General features: G+C 35.9%; 1 protein-coding gene across 1 annotated transcript in view; it reads right to left on the bottom strand.

Moving 5' to 3' along the window:
• Nucleotides 1-858: 858 nt before the first annotated feature.
• LOC6650810 (cardioacceleratory peptide receptor) overlaps nt 859-26280 on the bottom strand; it is a 43311-nt gene continuing 17889 nt past the window's right edge. The window contains exons 2-7 of the mRNA XM_002073910.3: nt 24429-24864; nt 2878-3013; nt 2575-2772; nt 2187-2447; nt 1841-2126; nt 859-1777 (exon numbers count right to left, since the gene is read on the bottom strand). Coding sequence (XP_002073946.1) covers nt 1537-1777; nt 1841-2126; nt 2187-2447; nt 2575-2772; nt 2878-3013; nt 24429-24815 — 1509 coding nt within the window. The 5' untranslated portion in view covers nt 24816-24864 and the 3' untranslated portion in view covers nt 859-1536. The remainder of the gene's footprint in view (nt 1778-1840; nt 2127-2186; nt 2448-2574; nt 2773-2877; nt 3014-24428; nt 24865-26280) is intronic.

The following is a 26280-nucleotide window of genomic DNA, read 5'->3' as shown; positions in this document are numbered from 1 at the left end:
CCGAAAATTAAACAAAACTGATTTTCTCGAAAACTAACAAAGCTAAACTCACCAAATTTAGTATGTATATTGGCTTAGTATGCGCGCAGAATACATATATTTTAATATGTTGCCACGCCCACTTCCGCCTCCATAATTTAGAAAAAACCGATTAGCTCTTGCAATTTTTTGACCATCGCGATCCAATTTAGCGGACTAGTAAATCTTATCTATTTCTATCAAACTACCAAATTTAATTCAAATCGGACTAGAAACATACAAAATATATTTGCTACGCGATCCATAAGGGCAGAATTGGCCGTTGGCTAGTGGCGGCGCTAGAGTGCTCGTGTGTTTGTAGAGTGAGCCAGATAGCAAATGGTATGAGGCATATTAAAACAATTTAGTAGACATACATTTGGTTTTCGAAATTTTAAATATTTGTTTCACCTGGTGTATGGTATACCCAAGTCGGCGAGACGACTTACTTACTTCATTTTTATTAATATGTATATTGCGTCTTGTCTAACATTTGTGGTTGCTATTCACTGACGTCAGTCAGAGAGACCCATAAAGGCAGCCGCAAAATAGTCATTCGACAATTATAAATGAAGTAAAGTAGTGAAAATGAGCCAAATTCGTCCTTGTTCTCATTGCTCAGCCAACCATGGAGAAGAAAAAGACATACACCCAGGCCATAAAAGGAAAATTTGTGACGCGTGCCAGCATCAATGAATATATTTTAAACAGTTTCTGTTTTCGTTTTTTTTTTGGTGTTCTTTTGTTTTATTTTTTTGCTTGTTGACAATTTGCCATTTGCTGGCCTTTATTCCATTAAGTTCTCTACACATAATTTTGAAATAAATATTAGCTTAACCTAAATTGACTAAAACGTTATGCTCTATTAATTCTTATGATCAAAGTTTTTGTATTCGACACTTAATAGAATTTTGGCTTATGGTTAGTTATGCTTGGACAAGTTTGCAATGGCTTTCTATATACATGTAATGAGATGGCATAAATTACATTATATTTAGTACGTATCTAAGTAATTGTTGACTTACTTATAGAGTAATTGTAAGTGGTAAGACTTAAGAGAAATGCAATAATTTAAATGTCATGTAGAAATGGCCACAAGTTGTTGTTGAATAAACAGCTAAATATATAGATAGATTGTATATAGGTATATAGGTAGAACATCAGTCTGATTAAGATAGAAATATAAATAGGAGTGTTGGACATTAGGTTAATTGGGTTAATTTTTGAAACATTTGTAAATGAAATATATAATTATAATTGGTGTATGTTATATTTCACTTATCTTCCTAGTTTGTAGGATGAAAAGGTGTTGTTGAAATTCGTAGATTACACTCTAGCTTTGCCTTTTAGTTTTATAGTTTCCTTATTTTTTGGCTTTTAAGCTAACCATATATAATATTAAACTTATTGTCTAAGCCTCTTTGAATTGTCCATGACTTACAGATATTCGGCATCACTGAAGGAAGTCGGCCCATGGACCGCAAACGTTGAACGTTTGCGGGTCGTATGTGCCAGCTATCATACCTCCGACATGGCTGGCACTGTGATAATCTTATTGGGCCTCTCACAAATCACAACCCGTGCATTTGTCTTATTGTTTGTGGTAGAGCGTCGGGACACGGTTAGTGAGGTGGTCAAAGTTCGCATGGAATCGCAACTATTGTGCAAACGGCGTCCCACTGTGTGACAACGATTCTGTTGTGAATTGTTGCGATAGGATTTGCAGCAGCAGGTAAACCATTTGAAGGGCGGAAAGCGACTGCAAAAATTGAATTGTTAAGATGTGTATACGTACTTCTTTGGTTGGTGGCCATTTTCTTACCTTAGTGTGCGAAAGACTTGCGAGGAGAATAGACAGTAGATCAAAGGATTTGCTGCTGAATTCAAGGGGGCCAAGCTTTGTATGAAAGTAGCGATGGCAATGTTTGTTTGCGAGTGTGGAATTTGGCCGAAGACTTGCAGCAAATCGAATATGATGTACGGCGACCAACAGATGATGAATACAAACACAATAGTTAAAGTCATTTTGACGGTTTTGACCTTGGCTCGCGGTATTATGCCACGAGAACTGGCTCTTCGGGCTGGCGCTCCACCAAAACCTGCACGTTCTAGTAAAATAGAATTAGTTTCTAGAGAGCCTTTAATCCACTGGTGACATTCCAACTTACCTGTTGGTACAAATATAGATCCTTTGGCCCATATTGTCTTCACTATTATCGCATAGCAGGCGGAAATAATTAATGCAGGCACCGCAAATAGAGTAGCCGACACCAGGCTCATATATACCTGCCAGGCCATGGGTGAACCCAACTCTATCCAGCATTGTGGATGGCCTTGTATAAGTTTCTCTTCATATAACACCAAAATGGGCAAGGAAAATATAGCTGATATAAGCCAAGCCCCAGCCACCAAATGGCGTGCTCTCTTCCCTACAGACAAGAAAGAAAGAAATGCGGCAGCAATAAGAGCAAAGACAAAGACAAAAACAAACATTAAAGCCAGACATTTTCAAACATTTTCCAATTAAGAAAAGTTTCTCTTGGACAACTAACTTACAGGACTTTGAGAAGTTCATGGGATGCGTTATTGCATCGTATCTGTCAATGCTCATGGCCACCAGCACGTAGGTCGATGAGTATGTGACGCACACCTGTGAGAAGCGTATGACCTTGCAGGCCAGATTGCCCGCCCGCCATGAAATCGTGATGCGCCATATAATGTCTGTAAGCACATTAAGCAGACCCACGCATAGATCTACAACAAGAAGAGCAGAGCAATGGCAATAAAAGTGCCACAACACATGTGTGAACAATCCAAAAATGAATTATAAAGTCGGGGAAATGTGGGACACTCGCTTACCTGCCAGAGCCAATTGCTTGATGAAGTAGTTCATACGCGATTTGCGATTCTTGTTGATGAACATCACAAACAACACAGCCGAATTGCCCAACACGATAATGGTGAACAGTATCCAGAGTACGGCAAATTGTTCTGTCTGCAATAGAGAAAGGGGAGAAGGTCGGAGGATAAGAAAATTCTGTCACATTTCACTAACCGCGTCATAAAATGCATTGTCAACAAAGTGTTAAGAGCGGAAATCACGCATAAAACTCAATTTAATATCCCGGCTCACACCCAGTCAAACACACACACACACACATGCCTCTTTGTTTATGACTCTTTAAATAGCCATAAAAAGTGATAGACCCCTAGAGGAGAAAGCGTATAGCGAAGGAGGTGAGGTGGGAGGTGAACTTCTAATGTCTAGGCGTCGCTGTCGTCACACAACACAACAGGATGTGCCAGCGGAAGTTTACTTTACGCCAACAAGACTAAAAGAACAAACGTTTATTTTTATTTTATTCGCCTTATTTTTTTGTTGGTACATATTTTTTTTTTGGTTATTTTCCTTTTGTTTTGCTTTTGTTCTTGTTTATCTAAGCTCTGTCTCTGTGAGGTGTAATTAGATTTGAGTTGTCTGAGCCGCAACAGCAGGAAATTACGGCCAATATAGTAGATGAAGAGGGCAAAAAATGGTTGGTACTGGAGTGTAATTGGTCGCTCAACTGAGAGGGAGTAGAGAAGAAACGTGCAAATTACAGAATGGTAAATTGACAAAGAAAACTTTAGGGATAACTAGAAATTCCACAAATATTTTATGCACCATTAAATTTATCCCCTATTTAACAGACATTTTCTGTAATTACAGCTTAGAAGTTTGGTCTTATTTTAGACCAATTAAGTGTTGCCTACTTCTTGGGATAAAATTTTAGGTTGTTTTAATAAGTTAAATAGTTAAATAGTATAATAGATTATCGACTTTATTTAAAGCACACGTGGGTCGTAATTCATTACATCTTTTGATCTAGTAATAATAAAACTTTTAAGTTCACAGATTCATTAGGAATTACTTTAATATACACTTTCACATTTTCGATGTTAAGCAAAAGAATTGTGATTTTCCATTAAACATATAAAGTTAGTTTATTTAACAATCTCAAACTGAACTGGTCTCTAATCTATAGAATAAAAGTTGACATCATATTGTGCTACCAATGTTAATATAAAGTAACTATTATTAAAAAATATGCGTGTCTATGTATCCGCCTTTATGAAACGAATTTGGAAAGGCTTGTAACTTTGTAGCACCTTGAAGAAAACCAATTCTTAGTCATCTAACTCAATTACCCTTATGCCAGCATATTACCAGAGAGTAGGACGGTACAACTAACTCACAAACAGGCAGACAGACCTTTAGACAGACAGACAGACAAGACATGTAGTCCAAGGTAAGTTTTGAGTTATGGCCTCAGGACTAACTGTACAGTCTGACGCCTGGCAGGCGCTTCAAGCAAACAAGAAAAAGTGTACAACCAAATATATATGTACCTTTATATATGTATACACACATATACATATATATATACAATATAGAAAACGACAAGGAAAGGAGCACAACTTGACAGTATGCGTCCTTGGTGTAAGCGCCTTTTGGTGGTAGACTTAAGACGCCACAGCTTATGCTACAAGTTTTTGCCTCACACATTGCTTATGTTTGCAGTTTCTGCCCTTTTCCTTTTTCTTTGGTTATACATTTATTTTATTTTCATTTTATTTTTGGTATTTTTTTTTTAAAGGCATCTCTTGTTTTTGGGCGTTTTCGGTGTCTGGTCTGGTTGCTGCTCATCAAGTTGCACAAATTGCGGCATAAATCAGCCAAAGACCAAGTATTTCTCTTTCTCTCCGGCCTGGACTCTTTTGACTGGTTTTGTAGCTCGCGTTTTTACTTACATATTTATTATTATTAAATGCGCCTTCGTCTTCATACATCATTTGTTTTACAAAGAAAAAGAAGTCAACATTTGATTTTTCGTCTTCTTGCATGACTGGGGAAATTTTTCTTTAAAGCATTTTTGCTTTCTGTGGCTATGTATGTGTGTGTGATTGAGTGTGTGTTAGTTGAAGTGTTTTGCAAGATGCTTGCAATTTTCTAGCATGACTTGCCACAACAAAAACTTCCAACTATTTTGATGTTGTCTTGGCCTTTATATTTATCCACTGAGTGTGTGCATATTGAAAAAATTCTGATAAAAATAACGACAAGCGAAATGTGTAAGAGTTACAGCCCAGTTTTTGCATCCCATATCAAAAATGAATATATTTAGGATACCTAAGACTGGGTGAAATGTTTGAAAAATTTCTGAAAAATTCCACTATGTACATATGTACAGCTGCGAACTTAAAAATAGCACCACTTGCTGAGGTTATGTGTTCAAAGGATTCTTGGCTTCAATTTAAGGCTCAAGGAACATGTGAATACGTTTTTAAATGTTTCAATATTTACTACTAATGAAAACAAAAAGAAATTTTAATAATATCCAACGTATTCAAAGTTTTTCAGGCATTTTCTTCAAATACTCAAAAAATACTCGAAACTAAAAATAGCACCACTTGCCGTATTTGCCAAAATACCGTCATATTTCGCAGAATTACATTGTAAAAAACACATGAATAACAGTCCGTGCGTCGAAGTCAATTTTAAAAGCACTAGCACTAAAAAAAATCCAAAACTTTTAAATATAATAGGTCGGGTATAAAGCTGAATTCGATCCGGTACATCAAAGTTATTACAGATTATTCAGATGTCGCTCCCCTGATAAAGTGCATTGATTTTTTAGTGTTTTTAAGCCTTTTACTTTATATATTTTGATGAATTTTTATTTGAACCGGAAGCCAATTTTCAAAACACGTTTGACCTATAAATAAAATGTGAAACTTTTTCTTCGTCGCCTTTTTTTTTTGGTTTTCTTTGGTTTGTGCATCTTTTTTTTATTTTTATATATATTTTATTATGTGCTCTTGCTGTGGGCGTTATAAAAATGTAATAAATGGCACGTTGTAAGCCTTTTTTAATGATCAAACCATTTTTGCCTCTATGTGTGAACTTTTCCTCTGTGTGTGTGTGTTTGTGAGAGTTTGGCCTTTTTTTAGCAAGTCATTATGCCCTTTTCAATTTTTGCCTTTTTTGCACCTCAAGGAAATTGCCTTTTTGTAGCATGAGCATTAAAATGGTTAAATTTAATTTAACCGCACACAGAAAATAGGAAAAACGAAACGAAAACGCTAAGAACTTGGTAAGCCCAAGGGCAAACAGATAACGGGACAAAGAGAGATAGAGAGAGAGAGTAAGAACAGGAGATAAAGGGAAGCTGTTGGCCAACTGTAAGTCCTTATTAAAAAGACAATTTTGTGTCACCGCATGGGCCACATTGCACCAGAGCCACCTGTTGATTAGTGGCAGCAAAACTTTAGCTGCGTTGGCGAACTATTATGTGTGATTATTAAGTGGGCTATGCCATAACAGTGGCAGTCAGCCAGCTACTTTTCATTTACCACTTACCACTTTACCACTTTGGACTTGCTTTGTTACTTCTTCTCGCTGCTAGACTTTTTCGTTTTTTTCCACTTTTTGTTGACTTTAAGTGCACTTTGTGCGGCTTTTGGCTTTAAGCTGTTGGCTAAACCTTTCGGGCTGACAAATTTCAATTGCTGCTGCCGTTGTGGCTCGTAAAATGCAGAGTTTCCAAAGACAAATGTGCAGCCACAAACAAAGGCAATGGGAAATTAATTTCATTTTTCCTGCAGTGCAATTGCAGTAGTAAAAGTAAAACGAACCACAGCTGCTCCATTTCCCCATATAAATCAGCAGCGGCAAGTTCGCGGGTTTTAAGAGTAACTCTGGTACACAGTGAAGAGATGTGTACAATAAATTAAGGGCAACTTCATGATGGAACTCTTAAATATCCTCTGAATAGATTACCATTTTGTTTTTATTTCCCAGAAAAGAATGAAAAGCATCTTCTGGTCAAATGATTACTTAAAGATGAATCAAATACACCAGAAAAAATATATAAAGATGAAAGAAAATAAAAGGAATTCATTCATAGCCAGCAGTCCTTTGTGAAATCAATATGTCCTTTAGCTGAAATATGTTTTTAAAGCTGACTCAAGTTGTCAGTTATTGGATATTTAAAAAGAATGTTCTTTTCCGCATTCCCAAATGCATTATGCCGCATATTAATTTCAAGAGGTATCGCATTCTTTACGTATAAGTGGAAGGACGCCCGTATAAGCAATTGGTTTGCTTGCACTCTAGCTTAAGGTTGTAGTTTCTGTACTTTTGGTTTTGTTTGTTATCGCCCATTTTCCATTTTCCGCGCACATTCATTAATAGCGATTACATTGTGCTTGAGTGCTCTACTTACACACAGCTCATGACTAGGACTTTGATGACGACGCCGACAACGATGACGACCTTAAGGACAAGCCACAAGCTTCTGTGACTATTGCATAAAGTAAAATTAAATATTATATTACGTATACGCCGCGTGCTCAGCCAGCAAATGGTCAGATAATAAGCATCAAGACATCCAACTATGGCCAGTTCAATGAACTTGGCAGATTGTCTCTAGTTACAAAATGTACACATAAATGTAGCAAGTATCCTCATCTGTAGAAGGATGCTTGACAGAAGGTGTTCTGGGGAAGAGAAGTGGGGGCTTATTTCGGCATAAAAACATGCATTTGGGTCAAGTTGAGCACATCAATCATGGTTTTTATACTGTGCATGTAGTTGTTGTTGTTGCTGTACATTGTTAGTCGTTGAGTTTTATCTACAGTGAATGTGTGTGTGGGTGTGTGTGCGAGAGTTTGGGTGAGTCCTAAGTGTATATGTGTGTTTTTGGGTGTCTGTGCATTTATGTTTGTGTGTAGGACGAAAAACTGCTCTTTAATTCGCCTAATGGCCAAACATTTTGTCATGAGCTGCTGCTGGCTTAAATCATTCCACTTGGCTTCCTAGTTTTGGCATTGATGTTGACACAAATTGAAATTAATAAAGCCCCCAAGCTATAATACCATGGAGGGAGTATATCCCCCTGCTCATCCCCAAGCGTGCCTCCCAGTTACGTTGCAAGTGAGAAGTGAGAATGTTGACAAAACTGTTGAGTGGAATATTTGACAGTTGATTGCGTAAGAGAGAGAGAGAGTGAGTGAGAAAAGCAAATACTGTTCCCCTCTCTTTCTCTTGTGCACTGAAATGGAAATGTGAAAAATGACGAGAAATTTGCCAACATAATTGTGGTCAGTGGAGTTATGAAAATGTGGCCAATGATGGAAACGCTAATCGACATTGAATGCTGACCAAACCAGCAATAGTTTCATTTCAAAACGGGCTTAAATATACATTTTAGTTTTAATAAATGTGGTCAATTCTATTAAGAGGACTTAATAATAAAAATAAAATTATTTTAATTGGAAATAAATTTGTCAAATTTGTTTTGTGGTAACTCTAACTTGAAAAGAATTTAAAGAGTAGTTCCGATGTTTTCTTTAAATTACTTCTATAAAAATTTGAAATTTACGATTATAATCTTGAGATTTCAATGTTTATTCTAACTTGAAGCTGGTTTTATAACATATTAACATTTCTTTAAGTCTTAAGCTTGAAGTGATGCCGCTACAAGAATTTCTAGTTAAATTCTGAAGATGTCAGCTTATAGCCAATATATGCTGACCATTTACAAAATAAATAGATTGTGGCAAGAAGGCTACTTAAGGAAGCCCTTCTCAGACACGGCTAGTTGGCCAGACCAGTTTGTGTTCGTCCTTGCGTCTGCTGCTTATGTGTTAATTATCACAAACGAAACGAAACCCAACTCAAATGCCAAATGGATAGGAAAATTATTCAAATTTATGCCTAACTTGACTTTAGCTATTGCTGTTGTTAATGCAAATTTAGCTGGGCACATGTTATGGAATAGACGGCAGGTCTTTCCCCTCATACAAACACACACACACACGCCCATATATGTAACACACACTTCCGCCCACCAAAAACCACAAGTGAACTGTTGGTAGCATGAGAGAGGCTCAGCTTGGTTTTGGTAATTTGTTTTGCATAGTTCTAGGCGCGTGTCTGTATTTATTGTTTACTTGCTGTCTGTTGTTTAAAAATAATCGCACAACCTGGCTTGTGATACCCTGCAAGCGAAAGTTGTAATCATTTTATTAATTCTTTGGTTGTAAACTCTCTGTCAAGGGCATCATATAATTCAAAAAAAAAACTACATTGGAAATATATGGAAATTACTCTTATTTTTCGGAATTTTCTGAGGTACTGTGTGTGAGGTATTTCAATGTCGATTCAACGACAACGAAGGTACAGAAAATGTGTGTTTTTCTTTTGTCTGGTCAACCAAGGGTGTGTCTATTCGTGTGTACTTGTGTGTGTCTAAGTTATGTTTGTCTTGTTATTTTTAGGAAAATTTAATTTGAGGTTTCTTTTGGGTGGATATTTATGTTTGACCTTTTAATTTGTTTATACACAAAAACCCATACTCACACATACTAAAAGATCTTCTAGATTTTCTAAATTTATGTTAAACTTCGATTTGATCAATGTGGTTTTCCTTGACTGTAGCCACAAATTTACGAGTCACTGGAGTAACGGATTTGTCTTGTAAAATTTATAGTGGCAAAAAGTTTTTTAATGACTTCAAAAATGATAGTTTCTAAAGCCGGATGTGTATATACATATATGTATATGTATCTACATACATATGTATATAATATGCTATGTGTTCTAATTAGAGGTGAAACTTTGTCATCATTTGTTGCCACTTCGTGTGAAGAAGTTTCTCTATTGAGCAAACAAAGTTTCAACAACTTTAACAAAAGTTACAATAAACAAGTTTGCACAAACATTCCCTTTAAAAAGATAAACTTACTGACAATAGGTAAATATGTTTCGTTCTCTCTCCAGCCCTGCCAATTCCTGAAGGTTCTAAGAAATTTAATTATTGTCTAGTCGAACAAATGACAGGTACACCTAGCGATTAACCGAAACCTCAATGGATATATGTGTATTCTCCCACTCTATGCCCTATGGCTTGAATTCTCTTTCCACTTTACTCTATGTCTTTTCAAGCTTGGTGAAAAGGCAGCAAAACAAACTTTTTCTTAATTTCAAATTCCACAACTGGCACTTGTCAAAGGACCCAAGAACCATGAGACCACAATGAGAGAGTGTGAGTGAATCGGAGAGTGAAAAGAAAAAGGAGGGGCAAGACACACGGAAACTTCGAATGTCGGAAATGCAGCAGCTTTATAAGGAAACAAGTCGGACAAGTTGCCAAAGTCAGAGCATCAGAGCCATGGACATCTGCTGGCATGGCAGTCAAGTGGTCCGGCGGCAAAAAACTAAAAACTAGACTCCAGAGTTGTTATTTCTGATTTTGTTGGTTTTGCAGTTTACAGTTCTGTACTTAGTTCTTTCAATTGCTATATTCTCCACAGGGCTTTCCACCAACTGGCTATAGTTGTCTGTTGCTGTCTTTGATTCCCATTTAAAGCTAGCCAGCCAGCCGCGCTCAAATTATGCCCCCCGAGTCTATGTTCTGACGCAGTTCCTACAAATGCTTTTGGTTGGTCCCACTCCTTAGCCGTGTGTCCCTGCCCCTGTCTCCGGTCCTGTCTCTGTTCACGTCGAGTCAAGTCAAGTAATTTTGTGTGTAAATGAAAAGTGTTGCCTGTTGTTGTTTTGTTATGCAAATTACTGTGGTTTTGTTGGCCCATTGAGGAGGGATTTGGAGTATGAAGTTGAATGAAACTTTTTCTTGACTACAGGATTTATACTTATTGCTGGGCAAGTGGTTGGGGGAATGTCAGGAAGGAACGTAATGGAGTATGCAAGAAAGCAAAATTTGTTGCCTTAAGAATGGCTAAAAGGAAATTTCAATTTAAACTGACCAACAATTTATTCGAAAAGATCTTCAAAAGAATTTTTTCGTATGCTGTATAAATCTTGTCTTATTTTCAATAAAAAATCCATACTAAATAGTTAGTAGGTAATTAAGAAGAATGGGAATTCTAATTGTTAGAAAATTTATAGAAATCAACGATAAAGTTAGGATACGACTTTTAATTTGGGTACAAAACTTTGGGGTGTAGAAACAATCAAAGTCATTTTGCAAAGCCAACCAATTTGTTTGTGTTTCCTTTAAATACAATTTTTTCTTTCTAAGAATTGTTAAATGGGTTCTTTTTTATTTGGCTACAATACATTTTCAATACAAAAATTCTATGGAATTCTCATTAACACCTTTTGCACACACAGACGCACACTCACCGAGATCCTTTTTTTTTATTTACCCATTTGGAGTTAGTTAAAAAATAGACGAAAACACAATGGCAATCAGGTAGCAGCCAAAAATCAATTGCGATAATTCCAGGAATTTGATTTTATTTACAGCTTTCATCAGATGGGTGTTGGTTGTTCTCAACGATGCATTTATTTGTCTGACAGTTTATTTGTTGCCTCCATTGCTGCTGTTGTTGTTGTAGCTGCCGCACTGGCACCGAGTTGAGGCAGCCGCTTGCCACATCAAAGTAACGGAAATACATCCAAAAAAAAAGAAAAGGGTGGTGGTGGTTGAGGGGGAACACCATCAAAGCAGCCAATGAAGAAGGCAAAATTGCAGCCGACAAAGAAAACGACTTGTTAAAACGACTATTACATGTCATTTAACTCAATTTCGATGAAATTGGCACAAACATCCCATCGCATTCAGCCGTCATCTTACTACCTTCACCTTACCATGTGACAGATGTCAAACAATTTGAAGGTATCAGACACTCTGAGGGGCAGGCAAGGCAAGTGTAAAGACGGCAAGTGCAACTTTTTAGTATAAAATATTCGTGTAAGTTTGCGAATATTTTTAGCCCTGCCAATCATTTTGTATATTCACTCTAAAGAACAGTTTCTTCTTATTTGCTGTGCTTATGTTGGTGTCAATATGTGTACAAGGTATGTATATCGTTTGAAAAACGACTTTAATATCATGTTTTTAAAGATAGTTATCAATCAATGTGGTATTAAAGAGATAACTTATCCCTTTACCAGTTTGCAATCTTATTTAAAGAACTTGAGATCAACTATCAGTTTTAAGCACACTTTAAAGAAAATCGTTAAAACTTATGTTAAATCAAATTTACCTTCCTAAAGATATAAACAACAAGCAGCTGGACTAATTATTATAGTTAAATGGGACTAATAAGGTTTAACAAGTTGTGCTGGAAATTAAAGTAATTAACTAGGAGTATACAGCAAAGTATAAAAAAAAAGTGAAAAGCTGAGTTAAGTGTAAAATACTGTTAGGGCGTGTAAAAGTCGCGTACAACTTGCCTGCTCGTTTGCTACGTGCAGAATTTTAGACACACACACTCAAACTGTTGCTTTAAATGTATATAAATCTGTATGTATGTATGTATGTACGTATATATAGATGTGTGTAAAAAGTGTATGTGTGTGCATAAATGATTAAGTGCGTGCTTGCATTTGGTTGGCACATCACGTACATACAATGCATTTTTTGCCTTTGACACAAAGCACTTTATAATGCCAGCACAGTTGAAATAGACACATACACACACACACACATACACAAAGTCCCCCTCTCGAGGGGTCTTTGGCAGTATTTACTAATGCATTTGATTCACATTTCACATATGTATTTACTACTTTGAAACCATTTTCCGTTTTTTCAATCAGTTTATTTTTGTGCATTGTAATTAGAACTAAACTAAAACGATCTTTTGTTAACTCTTCTTTGTCCAAAGTGTTTGGGCAAATTGATTTAAATCATTTTTATTGCTGTTGGATGAATTGCCTGAGTGAAATTCAATCTTGTGATTGATTTCGAATTATTTGATGATTGAACTTGTATTTGATTTGTAATTAAGATATTTACAATAAAACTCATACTTCCATCAGTCTCTGAACAAAAAATTGTCAATATAATATTTATTCTAAGCAATCATTCAAGTTCTATTTATGGTATACCACAGAAACAATTAATCAACGTTCCATTTTACAAACATAAGGCATTTATTTATTTAAGAACATTTCTTAATTATATATGAATGGAATTTACCCAACTAAAGCAAAATTGCAACCTCATTTGTTATATTTTCTTCAATTCCTCTCAAGAGTGTCAGCTTTATTCATCTCATTTAAAGTTTTGCAACATTCATTAACCTCAAAGTGTCATGTAATAAATGCAAAATGCATCATCCCAAAGAAATTTGTTTAGCTTAGCACCAGCAGTTCACCCAGCAGCGCCACAGAGATACACAAACAAACACACAAACGCACATTTAAGCCATTTAATTTAATTTCATTTAAAGCATCAACAGAATTCATTGCATACTTTGGTGCGTCGTCAACACTGACCCAGTTCCTTGTTTCTTAACGTCTATGTAAATAGTTCCTAGCCAAGCCGTTCAGGCACAGACTGTAGAAAATGCTTTCACACGTCCCCTCCCTCTCTCTCTGTCTTATTTTCTCTCTGATTCTCTATCTTTGTCGCTCTTCATCTGGTTGTATTTCAAGTATTTACTGAACATAATTTTGTTGTTGGTTGTCGCCTTTGCATTTTCTCATTAAGCGCATTTCGCGCTCATGCAACCTAAGTAAAAGTAAAAGAAAGATGAATGTTTGCCACTTTAAGGGGATTTCCTCGACTGCTGCTGGCGCTGTTGCAGCAACTTAGCATTTGTTGGAGTTGAGTGTTCTTCTTTCCACTCACTTACTTTGTATTCCACAGAGGCACAGACACTAACACACACACACTCACACACACACATTCCACTGCAATTATCTGGCCTGAAGGTTGGATTTCAGCGCTTTACGATTTGCATAATTTATAATACTTTTTTCTTTTATTTTTTACGATTTTTTAAGTGCCTCTCGGCTGCTGGGTTGTGCGTATGTTTGCTTTACTTTTCTTTCCACTTTTTGTGTGGATTCACCTAGTTTTCCATTTGCTATTTTTCTCTGTTGCTAAAAGAATTGCTCATACGCAATGTGGCCACAGTAGCAAAATAAAACTGTAATTGACTTGGTATATATGTGCAAATTTATTGTGTGCATTCACATGTTACTTTTTGTGCTGCTCCAACTGCTACTGCTACTGCGACTCCTGTTTATGCATGCAAATTGTAATGATGCGCAAATGTAGTTTAGTTTTTTCTATCCTCTTTTTTGTGTGTTTACTACTTTTCCTGCGTTACTTCTCCCGCTGTTTGGCACAACGTGCTGAGCGGTTCTTCCCCCTTTTTTTTTGTTGCTCCCTTTGCGTTTTCTGTTTTGCCACTGCCAAGTGAAGTGAGTGGCATTTTGTGCTTATGAAAATGAAATTAAATTTTATTCCTTTTTTTTCGTTTTGGTCGTCTCGTTTTCTTTTTTGTTTTTGTGTTCATGTGTTTCAGCAGCTGACAAGTCGATGTGAGTGTGTGAGTATAGAGGCGTGGCAGCAGGAAGTGCCAGAATATTAAGCTGCTGTTAGTTGTCTATTGTTTTAAAAAGGAAGGAACGGCAACTCTTATCAGCTTTAGTTTGTTTCGAGCACATTATGTTGCTAACGAAACTTCCGCCACGATTGCAAATAATAGCCACGAACGAAGAAAAAATGTCAAATATAAAAAAAATGTGTAACAGAAAAATTTGATATTGTTCTTTAAACTGTTTAACATATTTCGAAGCTGTGAAATAGGTTTAGAAAAATAGATAATTTGATATAGTGAGATATGTATGTTTGTAACTTTTTTTCTCTTTAAACAGTCTGAACAATATTTTGGATATCAGATGGAATCAAATGCTAAGAGTATTTTGTTTGAGATGAGTTCTATATAACAAACACTTTTGTAAAGTAGTTTACAATCGCATCTTAACTTCCAAAGGGATTATAAAATTAAATGAGGAATTCATTCAATTTATTGCAGTCTCAAAGTTTTAGTAAAAGCCATTTGCTTTCTGTCCACTTCTCAATGGCGTAATTACGAATTCCAAAGTGATCATTGAAGTAATAATGAACTAATGATAAGTACTTTTGTAATACAAATAATAATTCCTTTTACTCAAGTACTGTATTCAGTTGCTACATTCTCTATTTGCATTTGGTTTAACGAAAAAAAAAGAGGTGTAAACATTATTTTTTTGATTCTTTATTACAAATATTTGGTAAGTATTTTATTTGTTTTTATAATTGTTTTTTTTTCAGGCATTGCCTTGTTAAGTTAAAAGAAAATATATGTAGCTATAACAGTGCTTGTTCAATTCTTTGGTTGATGTTTATTAAGAAGAACAGAGGTCCTGTGACTCTCAATTGCTTTTTGGCAAAAAATAAGAAAATAGGCAAGAAAATTTTGACAAGAAAATGGTAAAAGACAACGGATGTTCTGCTAGACACTAAAAATCAAAACAGAACTAAAAACCTGTATCATTTCATCACATTGATCAACAAATGTGTAACCTTTAATGAACTAGAAAACTGCTGCTTCCAAGATCTCTAATTAATGTGACTCATTTAGAATTCCAATCTCATGGTATCTATTTAAAAAATAAGATGTAACTTCTGGGATGCATGTTTTTGTATCAAAAACTGGGTAAAATAATTAATTTTAAGATCAATTTTCCATCTTCGAATTTGTCGAATTAATACACGAATATATTTCTGTAAATTCACTTAATATTGTCACTTGATTTTTCTCCACAGATTAAACACTTTCCTTAATATTTTGCTCATATTTTTCCATATGTTTAAAACAAATTTTAAAGAGCTCATTTTCTCTCCTATTAAATTTCATTATTTCATGTATTCTACTTTTATATGTTTCTCGTATATCTCTTTATTTTGACAACAAGTCCCTGTAGCAAATACAAATATCAATAATAAAAACACACATTTGTCAGCTGCTACGATGCCCAACGGTTGGATGGCTACGAAGTAGGACTAAGGGGAGAAGACTGTATGCCTTTGCGCCTCACTGAACACTTGAAAATGAATCTTCCATCCAAAGCAAACAAGAGATGAAATCGAAGCTCAAAAAGGCATAGAAAAAAAAAATGTAATGAGGAAACTGGAGCCCATCTTTAGCATACAAAATACAAATCAATTAGATGTGCAAGAAGAAAAACAACATTTTCACTCCCACACACTCACACCCACACACACATATACATACACACATATACACTTGGGGCAAATGATTTTGCTTTTCTTTTCTTAGGGTGACGCCTATTTAATGGTTAACAGTGGAAATGCCATTAACGCCTTTGCTGATTTATTGCAATTTAATTTGGTTTCAATTTGGGACTGCTGTACCGAAGAAGTATTTTATTTCACAAATTATGGACAGACACGATTTGGGGGCGTGCCGCAAGACCCTAAAAATAAAACTCTCTCGTTATTTATAGAGGTAACCGCAATGATTTAAAGCCCACAAAGTTCATTGGGCCATTCCTTTTTCTTTAGTCCTATGTGTGTGGTTTGAAGACAATAAAAACAGACTTAAAGTTTAAGTGGAAATTTAGATTTTATATCATTTTAATGGCAGAGAATTAGGTTGTATGATTACCCCATACGAACATCGAGAGCCCTTGATACTTTTTTGACTTTGGAAAGTAATAAAAATTCATAGTTTGTTCAATTTGCTGGCTTTTCGAATTTTTCTCTAGTTTGGCTTTGTAATAATTTCATGGAAAATTTCATGTTATTCTTCTTTTTGCTGGTACATCATTTCATATTTGCATATTCAATTGAACCTTTCAGGCAAGCATTTAAAACTTTTTCAACCTGCCACCATAAAACTCCCCCTTGGTCTCTTTCTTTCTCGCTCGCTCTCTCTCTCTCTCTCTCTCTCTCTCTCTCTCTCTCTCTCTCTCTCTCTCTCTCTGTCATATACTGATGGTTTCCCTCTTGTTTTTGCAATTGTCTCGAAAATGAAAGGGTTCAAAGTTCAAGCATGACAAATAAACCAACAATTAACTTCAACACTCATTAAGTCAACTTTTTGCCATCGCCTCTTTGTCCTCCTCCTCCTCCTCCTTCCTCAATGTTTCCCCACCCGACTGTGGGGCGTGTGTTTGAGAACATATTTGTGAAATTAACACTTGTTGTTGCTGTTTTTTGGCTTGTTGTCTACCATCAAAATTTTAACAATGCCTTCTCCTTTTCAATGTCTTCTTGTCTTGAAATTTATCCATTGACATTGGCTTGATGCGCAAATTATTACAATTAGTTTTTGTAAGAAGAAGATGCTTATTGATTTTGGTCAAGTGACACTTGGGAATTTGAACTGCCTTCGTATTGAATCAAAACGTAAGAGACTAAGGCGTGGAGAGAATGGAAGTGAAATAAGGATAAATAAATCAAAATGATATTCGATGTATTGCGACCATTGAACTTGGTTAGTGTCATTGAACACTTAATTGGGGTATCCTAAATGCTGCTGCTGCTGCCCCATTACTGTTGCTGCCACAATTGAAAACTCAGTCAAGCTGAAAAATCAAAGAGGAATTGAAACATCGAAATCTCATTATCGTTACATTAAAGTGGCGGAAGTGCATTGACTTGGCTTTTCCCTGTCCTGGGTCAGTAATGTGAATGCGAATAAGAAATAAAACTTTCATATTTTTAATATATGTGAGATATATACACTGGACTAAAATTCAAAGTATGATATAGTTGAATTGAATTCAATTTGGATACATTTTCAGTACTTCTTTAATAGCTTTTATTTAGAATATTTATTGCTCCTGTGTTTAAGTTCAATGAACGATTCTCCTATCTCCCGATACCTAAACAATAATGCTAATGCTAATGCTTTGATCTAAATATGGTTTTACCTACAGTAAATGCGTAAATATGATAGTTGATGTTGCTATACTTTCGGTTTCATTAGTTTTGCTGCTCTAGCTTCTATGCCATATTTGTATATTACTAGATTTTAGGACATTTTATAGTTCTTTTTTTTGTATTTAATACACTTTTTTCAGTGTAAATTGATTTATGAAATTTATGATATTTATTTGCGCTCTTTTTTCTCAAACCAACTGTCATTGTGGAGATTTTGTGATGGCAGCAAATCCTTATAAATCGCCATGACACATACAACTTGCAGGCGACGTGCCAGATAAAACTCTTGTCAAAATGTATTTTATGGGCCGGCAAAAGCATTCACGAGGCGAGTAACGAGCAAAAGATGTAGTACATGGCGAAGGAGTGCGAGTACATAAATATAAGAAGAAATCGTCAAAGCCCAAAGGCAACTACATAGCTGGCACGTTGCTAGTAGATTCGCATAGCCTTAATAAAATTGATGTTGTTGCTGTTGTCGCCGCTTTTTCTATTCGTATAATGTTGTTAACTCATTTTTAGCCATGGACCATGGTCCAATGGTAGAGAAAGAAGACGACGATGATGATGATGGTAGAAGTAGGCTAAGAAGAAGAGCTTCTCCCCATGGTCACATTTAAGGCTGTTGGCCACTCGTTGGCCACTCAAGCACACATTGGGAATGTCCTTGTGCAGAGGCGTTGTCAAGATCTCAGCTGTAGAAGGATGGTCGATGGTTTTATCCTTAAAATTGTCGTAATATAGGGTTGTATGAACAATGTCATTGAACTAGAGTTCTCTTTGTATAGTAAGTCCTTCTAACAGTTACGTCCATGTATTTCTGAGGCAGTTTTCTTTTTCGTTTTGTTTTGTCAACAACAAATGTAATTAAGCTCAACTATGCGTGCCTATATGCCTGTTTGCCTGGCGCCTGGAATTATGCTTTAATTTGCGTTAAAGCACGGCTAGTGTAATTACATGTACTGGTCCTTGTCCTATTAGACTCTTATTTCTACCACCATCACATGTTAGTATACATATGTTTATTTACTGTCAGTGTAAGAGCTAATACTTCAAGCTTGGCACAATAAACAAACAGCTCAGCTCAGCTCACACTGCATCACACTTTCAATCTATGACTAAATTTTTGCGTGTCCTTGTGTGGAAATTTACTGTTTCAAAGCCGCTTAGTGTTGTAATTCTCTACTGCCCACTACACACACGCTCATACACACATGTAGGCAAATTAAATTGTTAAAAAAGAAAGAAGCAATGTACAATGAAGAAAAACGCAAACACTTTATTCTTGCAGTTAATGATGCCGCTTTGTGGCCACTAAGCGTTTAACCTTCAGACTCTTGATACTTGATTCAGACTGCAAGGAGACCGTGTGCTGCCTGAGCGTGTCTGGCAGACGCATCAATGTCAATGTCTATGGCATAACGACACATGTGCCATATATTTTACATACGTTACATACGTTAAGTTAAGTCTCGCCGTTCTGCTCTTTACACATATGCTTAATTTTCCTTGGCAAATAAGCTTAAGACAAATTTTTACGCTAGATTAATGAGTTCTTGGAATTCCCAGCATTTTCGTGGGTAACGAGAAAATTGTTTCAATCAGCAATGCCCGTGTGTGTGTGTGTGTGTGTGTGTATATATGTGCGGTTATAAATGTCTGATGTGATGGGATGTGATGATGTTCATGTTCATGTGAGCGGGGAATCGAACGTTACTCTTTTTTAAAGGGCATGGGCATACTTAAAAAAGATTAAAGGACCAAAATTCCAAAAGCAAAATCAAAGTGTGCAAATGTTAGGTAGCGTAGTCGTGATTGGTTACCGTAACCATAAGCACATAAACGAAGAATAAAATAATACATTAAAGTCTAAACAAATGATTAAAAGAGTATACAAATTGCAAAGAACTTTTTAATCTTCATAATTTTAAATGAAACTCATATGCTTTCTTCAGATGAAGCATTTTGTTAAATGTCTTAAAACGACGTTGTTCAGTTGATATTTTAGAAATATAATTTTACTCCACAATCATCTAACCTTTTAATTTAATCCTAAATTAATCTTTTTGCCCAAAAATAAGATAATAAGCTTTAAAGTTTAAACTTCTCAGTTATTCCACAAAAAATGAGTAAAATGGTTGAATATTCTGATAATAGCCGTTTGTCCATTACATTACTTGATTGGCTTTATCCTGATTCGCCCGAATGGCACCTGAAATGTATGCTATGGTTTTTTTTAAACACACTTCAGATTTGTCCATGTGCCATAAAAGTGTGGATGAATGCGTGTGAGTGTGTGTGTGTGTGTGTATTCATAGCAGATGTCTGGCTGCTGTAAAAATAGCTACAACATATTATTTTCATGTGTTTTTTTTTTTTTTTTTGAAACATTTACTCTTAGATTATGATGTTGATGATGTTGCACAAAAAGCCAATTAAATTTGGCCTTTGATGGCTGTTACATTAGCTAAGCAACAGCAAGGACGCCATTGTTGTTGGGTCTATTATTTACTTACTAATAAAAACAACATGAGGTCCGCTCATAGCCAGCTAAAAATAACAATGAGGAATATGGTATGAAAAGCAAAGGCCTTCACTTAAGCAAAAAAACGTAGCCACTACATAGTGTAATAAGAAATGTAGATCAGGGCCGGGATAAGCGAGCAGCAGAAGGTCATTAACGCTAACATATGTGATTACAAGAGTCAAGTTGTTATCTGGCGATGCCATCGCTAGATAAGGGCAGAGGAAAATTTAATATTTAAACCATTTTCGCCCCATGTAAACGGATATTGTGTGAATGCGTCAATATACATTATCAAGTAAATGTACATATGTGAATATATCTGTACATATACATATGTAAGTAATATGCTGAATTCAGTTTACCCTTCTTTCGATTCTCATCACACCAAATCAAATCACAAACAATCGATGTGTGCGTATGCGGCTGCATAATATGCTTTCACAATTCACATCCTTCCAGCAGACTAGCAAACAAACAAACAAACATGAAATGGCGCAATGTTTTCGTTACACTTTCTTTCTCTTTCCTCTTTCTTCTCCATTTTTATGGCTTAGCTAAGCAGCATTGATTCGAGTCAAAGTGCTGGTGTGGTATCTCCCGGCTTTTATTAGACCAGCAGTGCAGTTGTAGTATGTGAGAGTGTTTTGAGCTGACCATCAACTTTAGAGTGTGTGTGTGAACGATTTTGGCATCGTGTCCATTGCACCAACTGTTGTAATTGGCATATCAGTGTCAAAAGCAATACTAAAGGGTAAGCTTATTCGCATCCCTAAGACAGGTTGGCCTTTCTGAAGGTCCTTTAGACAATTATATTTGCAATGACATCAACTTCTATTTATTTAATAATTTTGTTGACCTCAAATCAGTTAAAATTTGAAGCTAAAGTAAAAAAGGACAACATACAGTTTGTGAGTGGCTGGAAACGTACAAAATATTCTTTTTGGAATGAAGTGTTAACTTTAACATAAAGTAACAACAATGCATTTAGTTAATGTTTAAAGAAACATACACTCATATACAAATGAATGGAATGCTAAATGTTATTTTTGGAATGTAGTTTGGTTACTTTTTGCTGGTGAAGAATGCGTACAACTTTTTAAAATATTTGGAAAACTTTGCTTTAAAAAGAACTACCCAGTCACTTTTTGTGATTTTTAAACTGTTAGTCAGGAGCTGAGTTAAAATTTTAATAAAAGTAAAATTATTTAACAACTTACAACTTTATAAATGTATTCATTATTCTGCACTTAAATTGTGTTGAGAATACTAAGTGCTAAGTGACAGTTGCTTAGTGTAAATTCAGTGAGTTCTAACTTAATTTTATAACTTTATTCAATAAGCGTGGGCGTCCTTCTAAATCATTTTTATACCCTTGCAAAAAGGGTATATTAATTTTGGTCAAAAGTGTGCAACGCATAGAAGGAAGCATCTCCGACCATATAAAGTATATATATTCTTGATCAGCACGACGAGACGAGTTCAAATCGCCATGTCCGTCCGTCCGTCCGTCCGTCCGTCCGTCCGTCTGGATCAACGCAAACTCCTCCTAGACCGAAAGAGCTACAGAGCTGAAATTTTGCATGTAGGCTTGTATATACTGCAGGCGTTGTATATCTCGGATTCAGCCGGAACGGATCACTATATCATATAGCTCCCATACAAATGGCAAAGTCACGAACAGTGACTTTTCTTAATAACTTCGTTATTTTCTGAGCTATTAACGTGAAATTTAATATTGTTAAGTTAATTACACATATAAACGACTATGCCAAATTTGATCAAGATCGGGTGACTATATCATATAGCTCCCATAGGAACGATCTTTCGAAAACAGTGACTTTGGTGAATAACTTCGTTATTTTTGACTCGATTGCTTTCAAATTAAACATTTGTTAGTTTAATATATCTGTTAATGACTGTGCAAAATTTGATAAGGATCGGGTAACTATATCATATAGCTCCCATAGGAACGATCGGTGGAAAACAGTGACTTTGATCAATATCTTCGTTATTTCCTATGCTAAGATTGTAGGCCGTTCTTTCGGATACATTAGCTCTTTTAGCTTAAACGTTTTTCCACTTTGATGGCTATAGGTAAGGAATAAGTTACCAAAAAAGTTGCAAGGGTATACAAACTTTGACGCGGTCGAAGTTAGCCCCGGCCCTCTGGTTTTTACCACATTTATCTCACTAACTTACTGTCTTGAAACATTTATCTCCTCAAGTCACAGACTATGAAAGAAGACATTTAAATTTCTCATTTAAGCTGTTCATCAAAATCAAATCTCTGCATTTTCACATGAAAAATGTATTTATTAAACGAAGATAAATCACAATCAAGTCCAAGCGATGATGGCCAGTGGCCAAACTAAGTAAAGGATTCACAACTAAGCCATTTAAATTTCAAATCATAAGGATACAAGACATAAGACCCCTTTTCATCTCTGTGTGTGTGTGTGTGTGTGTGCGTGTGTGTGTGCGTGTGTGTGTGTTTGTGTGGGTGTGTCGTGCGCCAACAAACATGTGGGAGCTTCTAAATATGAGGTTCAGTAACCTTTTTATGCCAAACATTATTCTAAAGCTTTTATGTTTCGTTTTCTTTTCAGTTGGTTTTTTTTCCTTTTTCGTATTTTGTATTCTTTATTTTGAGTTGACAGATTAGCAGAGATCTAGTTTATCACAAGCTTAAGTATTCATTTATTTATTTTTCATTTTCATTTCGATGTTCAGAAAAATTTTAAACTTCTACCAAAAAAAAAATGTGAAGAAAAGTTAAAGAGGTTGGATGAAAGTTTCTAAGTTTCAAATTGTTGACAAAATGACAGATGCTGTTCTTCTCACTCCCCTTCATGATGTGGTTCTTGTTCCTCATTTTTTTTTGTGGCTCGTTTAAATAAACCCAAATTTATGGCATTCACATATGTGGGATAGACCTCCTGCTTCTGCCAAATGATCGTCCCGCCTGTGTTTGGAGGCGTCTTGATTTGAATTGGTTTGATTTTTGGAGGGCCACTTCCGTTGGGCTGTGCCGCACAATGTCGTGTGATTTATCCCATGCCGAAGCATGCGTGAGGCGCGTGGAAATTTCATTACATTTGCAATGAAGAACTTTTGCCTTTTTTTATGGTAAAAAGGAAATTTCGTTTAATCGAAGTTGCTGGAGCAGCCAGTGCTGATTGATTACCCATTTCATGCCCCGCATGCAAATGATTTGCTTTAAAAGTTTGCTTTCTCGCATTTTAATTTGCAGCTGGCGGGAATGACATTTGCCACATTTATTTCGTTATCGTTGTTGTTGGATTTTCTTATCTTTGTCGGGGCCACCGTAAGGGAAAATTTCACGAAATTGAAATTTGTCAGAGTAACGAAAAGCAGCGGCAGTATTTGATGATAATGGGGAAGAGAAAAGGCAGCTGTGACCCTTCCTTACTGGCTTCAGTCTGGTCTCCAGTGTTTGCCATGACTTTTATTTGTTTCGCCGGCAAACCAATCAAAAATTGTTCACTCTGCAGCATTTGCAGCCAAAGTCATTCACATGTTTAAGTAGTTGCCAGAATTTCGAGAGGTGGTTTGAGAATTTATCAAAATTTTTCCTACATATTATAAGGAGAGTTTATTTTAATATGAAATCTTATTAAATATCATCGATCTTTTTGATCTTAATGAACAGTGTAAGCGATTACTGATTGATTACTGCTGATTAAGATTATATTTTTCAGTTAAGAGTGCATCGAATGACAAAACTCAAGACTAAAGACTAAAGACTTAATCTTTATAGCCACAATAACTAGAATATCGTAGGAAACATATGGCAAAATCTACCAAATAATTACGCTTTAATGATGGTCTTTTAATTTCCACTACTGACTCTTTTAGCACCCTCCTTCGTCAATACAACTTTTGATTGTTCTTTGTTTTTGTGCAAATATTACAATATAAATTGAAATTCGAAAAGTAGGTACATAATGCGTTTCTGGAGAGACTGCGACCTCAGCTGCTGCTGCTTGACAGTTGAACTTGTCCTTTCAATTTTCCCATTTGAATGGGTTCAATAAATAAATAAGTTTTTAGTTGTGAATTGTTGGCGAATTTAAATTTACTTATGTATGTATGTATTTGCCACCCACCTCATAGAAGTAAAACGAGTTCAAATTGTCCACATCGCCGCCATGAGTTGATAGGGAATTATTGCCCGTATCCAAGTCGCTGTCAAGTGGCGCCACAGTTGTCTGGACAATGGCATTTGCGGTTGCATTTGTTGTTGTTGCTGCTGTTGTTGTTGTTGTTGTTGGCGCCAGCATCACGTGTGATATTGCAGGTGTGAAATATGTCAGATTAATGCTGGCGGCGGCAGCAATTGTGGGCGGTGGCAACAAATCGGTCACGGCTGTTAACCTCAGCTGAGTGCCACTAGAAGACGAGGACTCATTCTGTAGCACAACCCGTTCCGCTGTTGCCGATGCTGAAGCCAATGTGTAATAGAGTGAGCTATCAAATAACCTTAAATGCAACATTTTGGTTTCGTTTTTTAAATCCGCATATATCAACGCTGGTTAAGCATCTCTGAAACACAAAAAAAGAGAAAGAGGATAAAACATTTCATTAATTTAAAAAAATATTTAAATGAAACGACAATTTCTGTGCTAATCCTTGCAGCTAAGAGAAAAGTACATACGCTAAAAAACAGCAACAACAATTACAACAGCAAACAAGAAATAATAAAACACATAAATCCTAAATGAAAAGCTGCATAATAAATGCTTCAAGTACTTGCTGGCATAATGCAAAACATTTGCTTCAGTTAACATGGCTTTTGTATGTGTGTGTGTGTGTGTGTGGTGTATGTGTTTGTATGTGTATAAAAGAGTGTGGGTAGGTGACTTTCTAAAAGCGTGTATTCATTTAGCTACAGCAACAGCAGCAGCATCTGCTTTTAAGTATTGTTTGGGTTTTTGTTCATCTTCACATCACACATACGACCCGTGTGACTATGTGTATATAACTTTTGACTAGACGCGTAAGTTTTTTTGGTTGTTGCTGGGGTTAAAGTCGTAATCTTGCAAATGGATTAAAAAGCTAGACATTTGTCATTCTATCTCGTCTGATAACGCTCGCTGTGAATCTTGAATAAATATTTCATTTATCTAAAGTAGCCAAATGCAAGAAAAATATTATTAATTGCATAGATTCTTAGTGAAGAAATGAAAAATATTTTTCAGGATAACAGGTCTAGCCTGTCATTTTTTCGTTTCTTACTTTAAACGGATATTAAATATTTTAATTTGAATATTTAAAAGCTAGAGTTACAAATCACAACTGAGCACAATTTTGCTTAAAATGCACCAAGCTTATAACATAGAAATATTTAAAAACAATAGAGCTAAGCCAAGTTCGATCTCTCTTGCAATATATTTCAATCTTATGCTACTATAGCTCAACTTGTGACATAGCTCACATTAAAATGTTTGATCACTAGTTTTTTTTTACCTGGATATATAAATTTAATGTATTACTAAAGACTGCGATGTGAGCTGCTGTAAACTATACCCCCCCTATCCTCCATTATGATTTTGCCTTAATCAGTTAAGCTAGAATAAAGCCCTAAAGCGTTTGTCAAAGAGATTGTGAATGTGTAACTAATTAAATTTAGCATGTGTCCATCTTGACCTTCTGGACATGCACACTCACACAAACACACACACACACACACACACTGGCAAATGTGATTATGTTTATGTATAACTTTAACAATTAGCTGATAACAATAGAAATGAAAGCCATAACCTTGTCACGTTTGCAAAACAAAGAACTCCTGAACTCTAGCTCCCCCTTTAACTCTCTCCATCTTTCTCTCTCATTCTATCTCTGTATCTGTGGGTGTATGTGTGTGTGGCTGGGACTGTGGCCTCTAAAATTTATGCAAGCCATATGTGTCCTGTGGTCGTAGTCTAGAATCCATCTGTCACTTGCTCTTTGACT

This window comes from Drosophila willistoni, chromosome 3R (assembly GCF_018902025.1).
Source record: "Drosophila willistoni isolate 14030-0811.24 chromosome 3R, UCI_dwil_1.1, whole genome shotgun sequence".
NCBI classification, from domain to species: Eukaryota; Metazoa; Arthropoda; class Insecta; order Diptera; family Drosophilidae; genus Drosophila; species Drosophila willistoni.
Note: the sequence above shows the minus strand (reverse complement) of the source record. Positions and strands in the feature narration are given on the sequence as shown.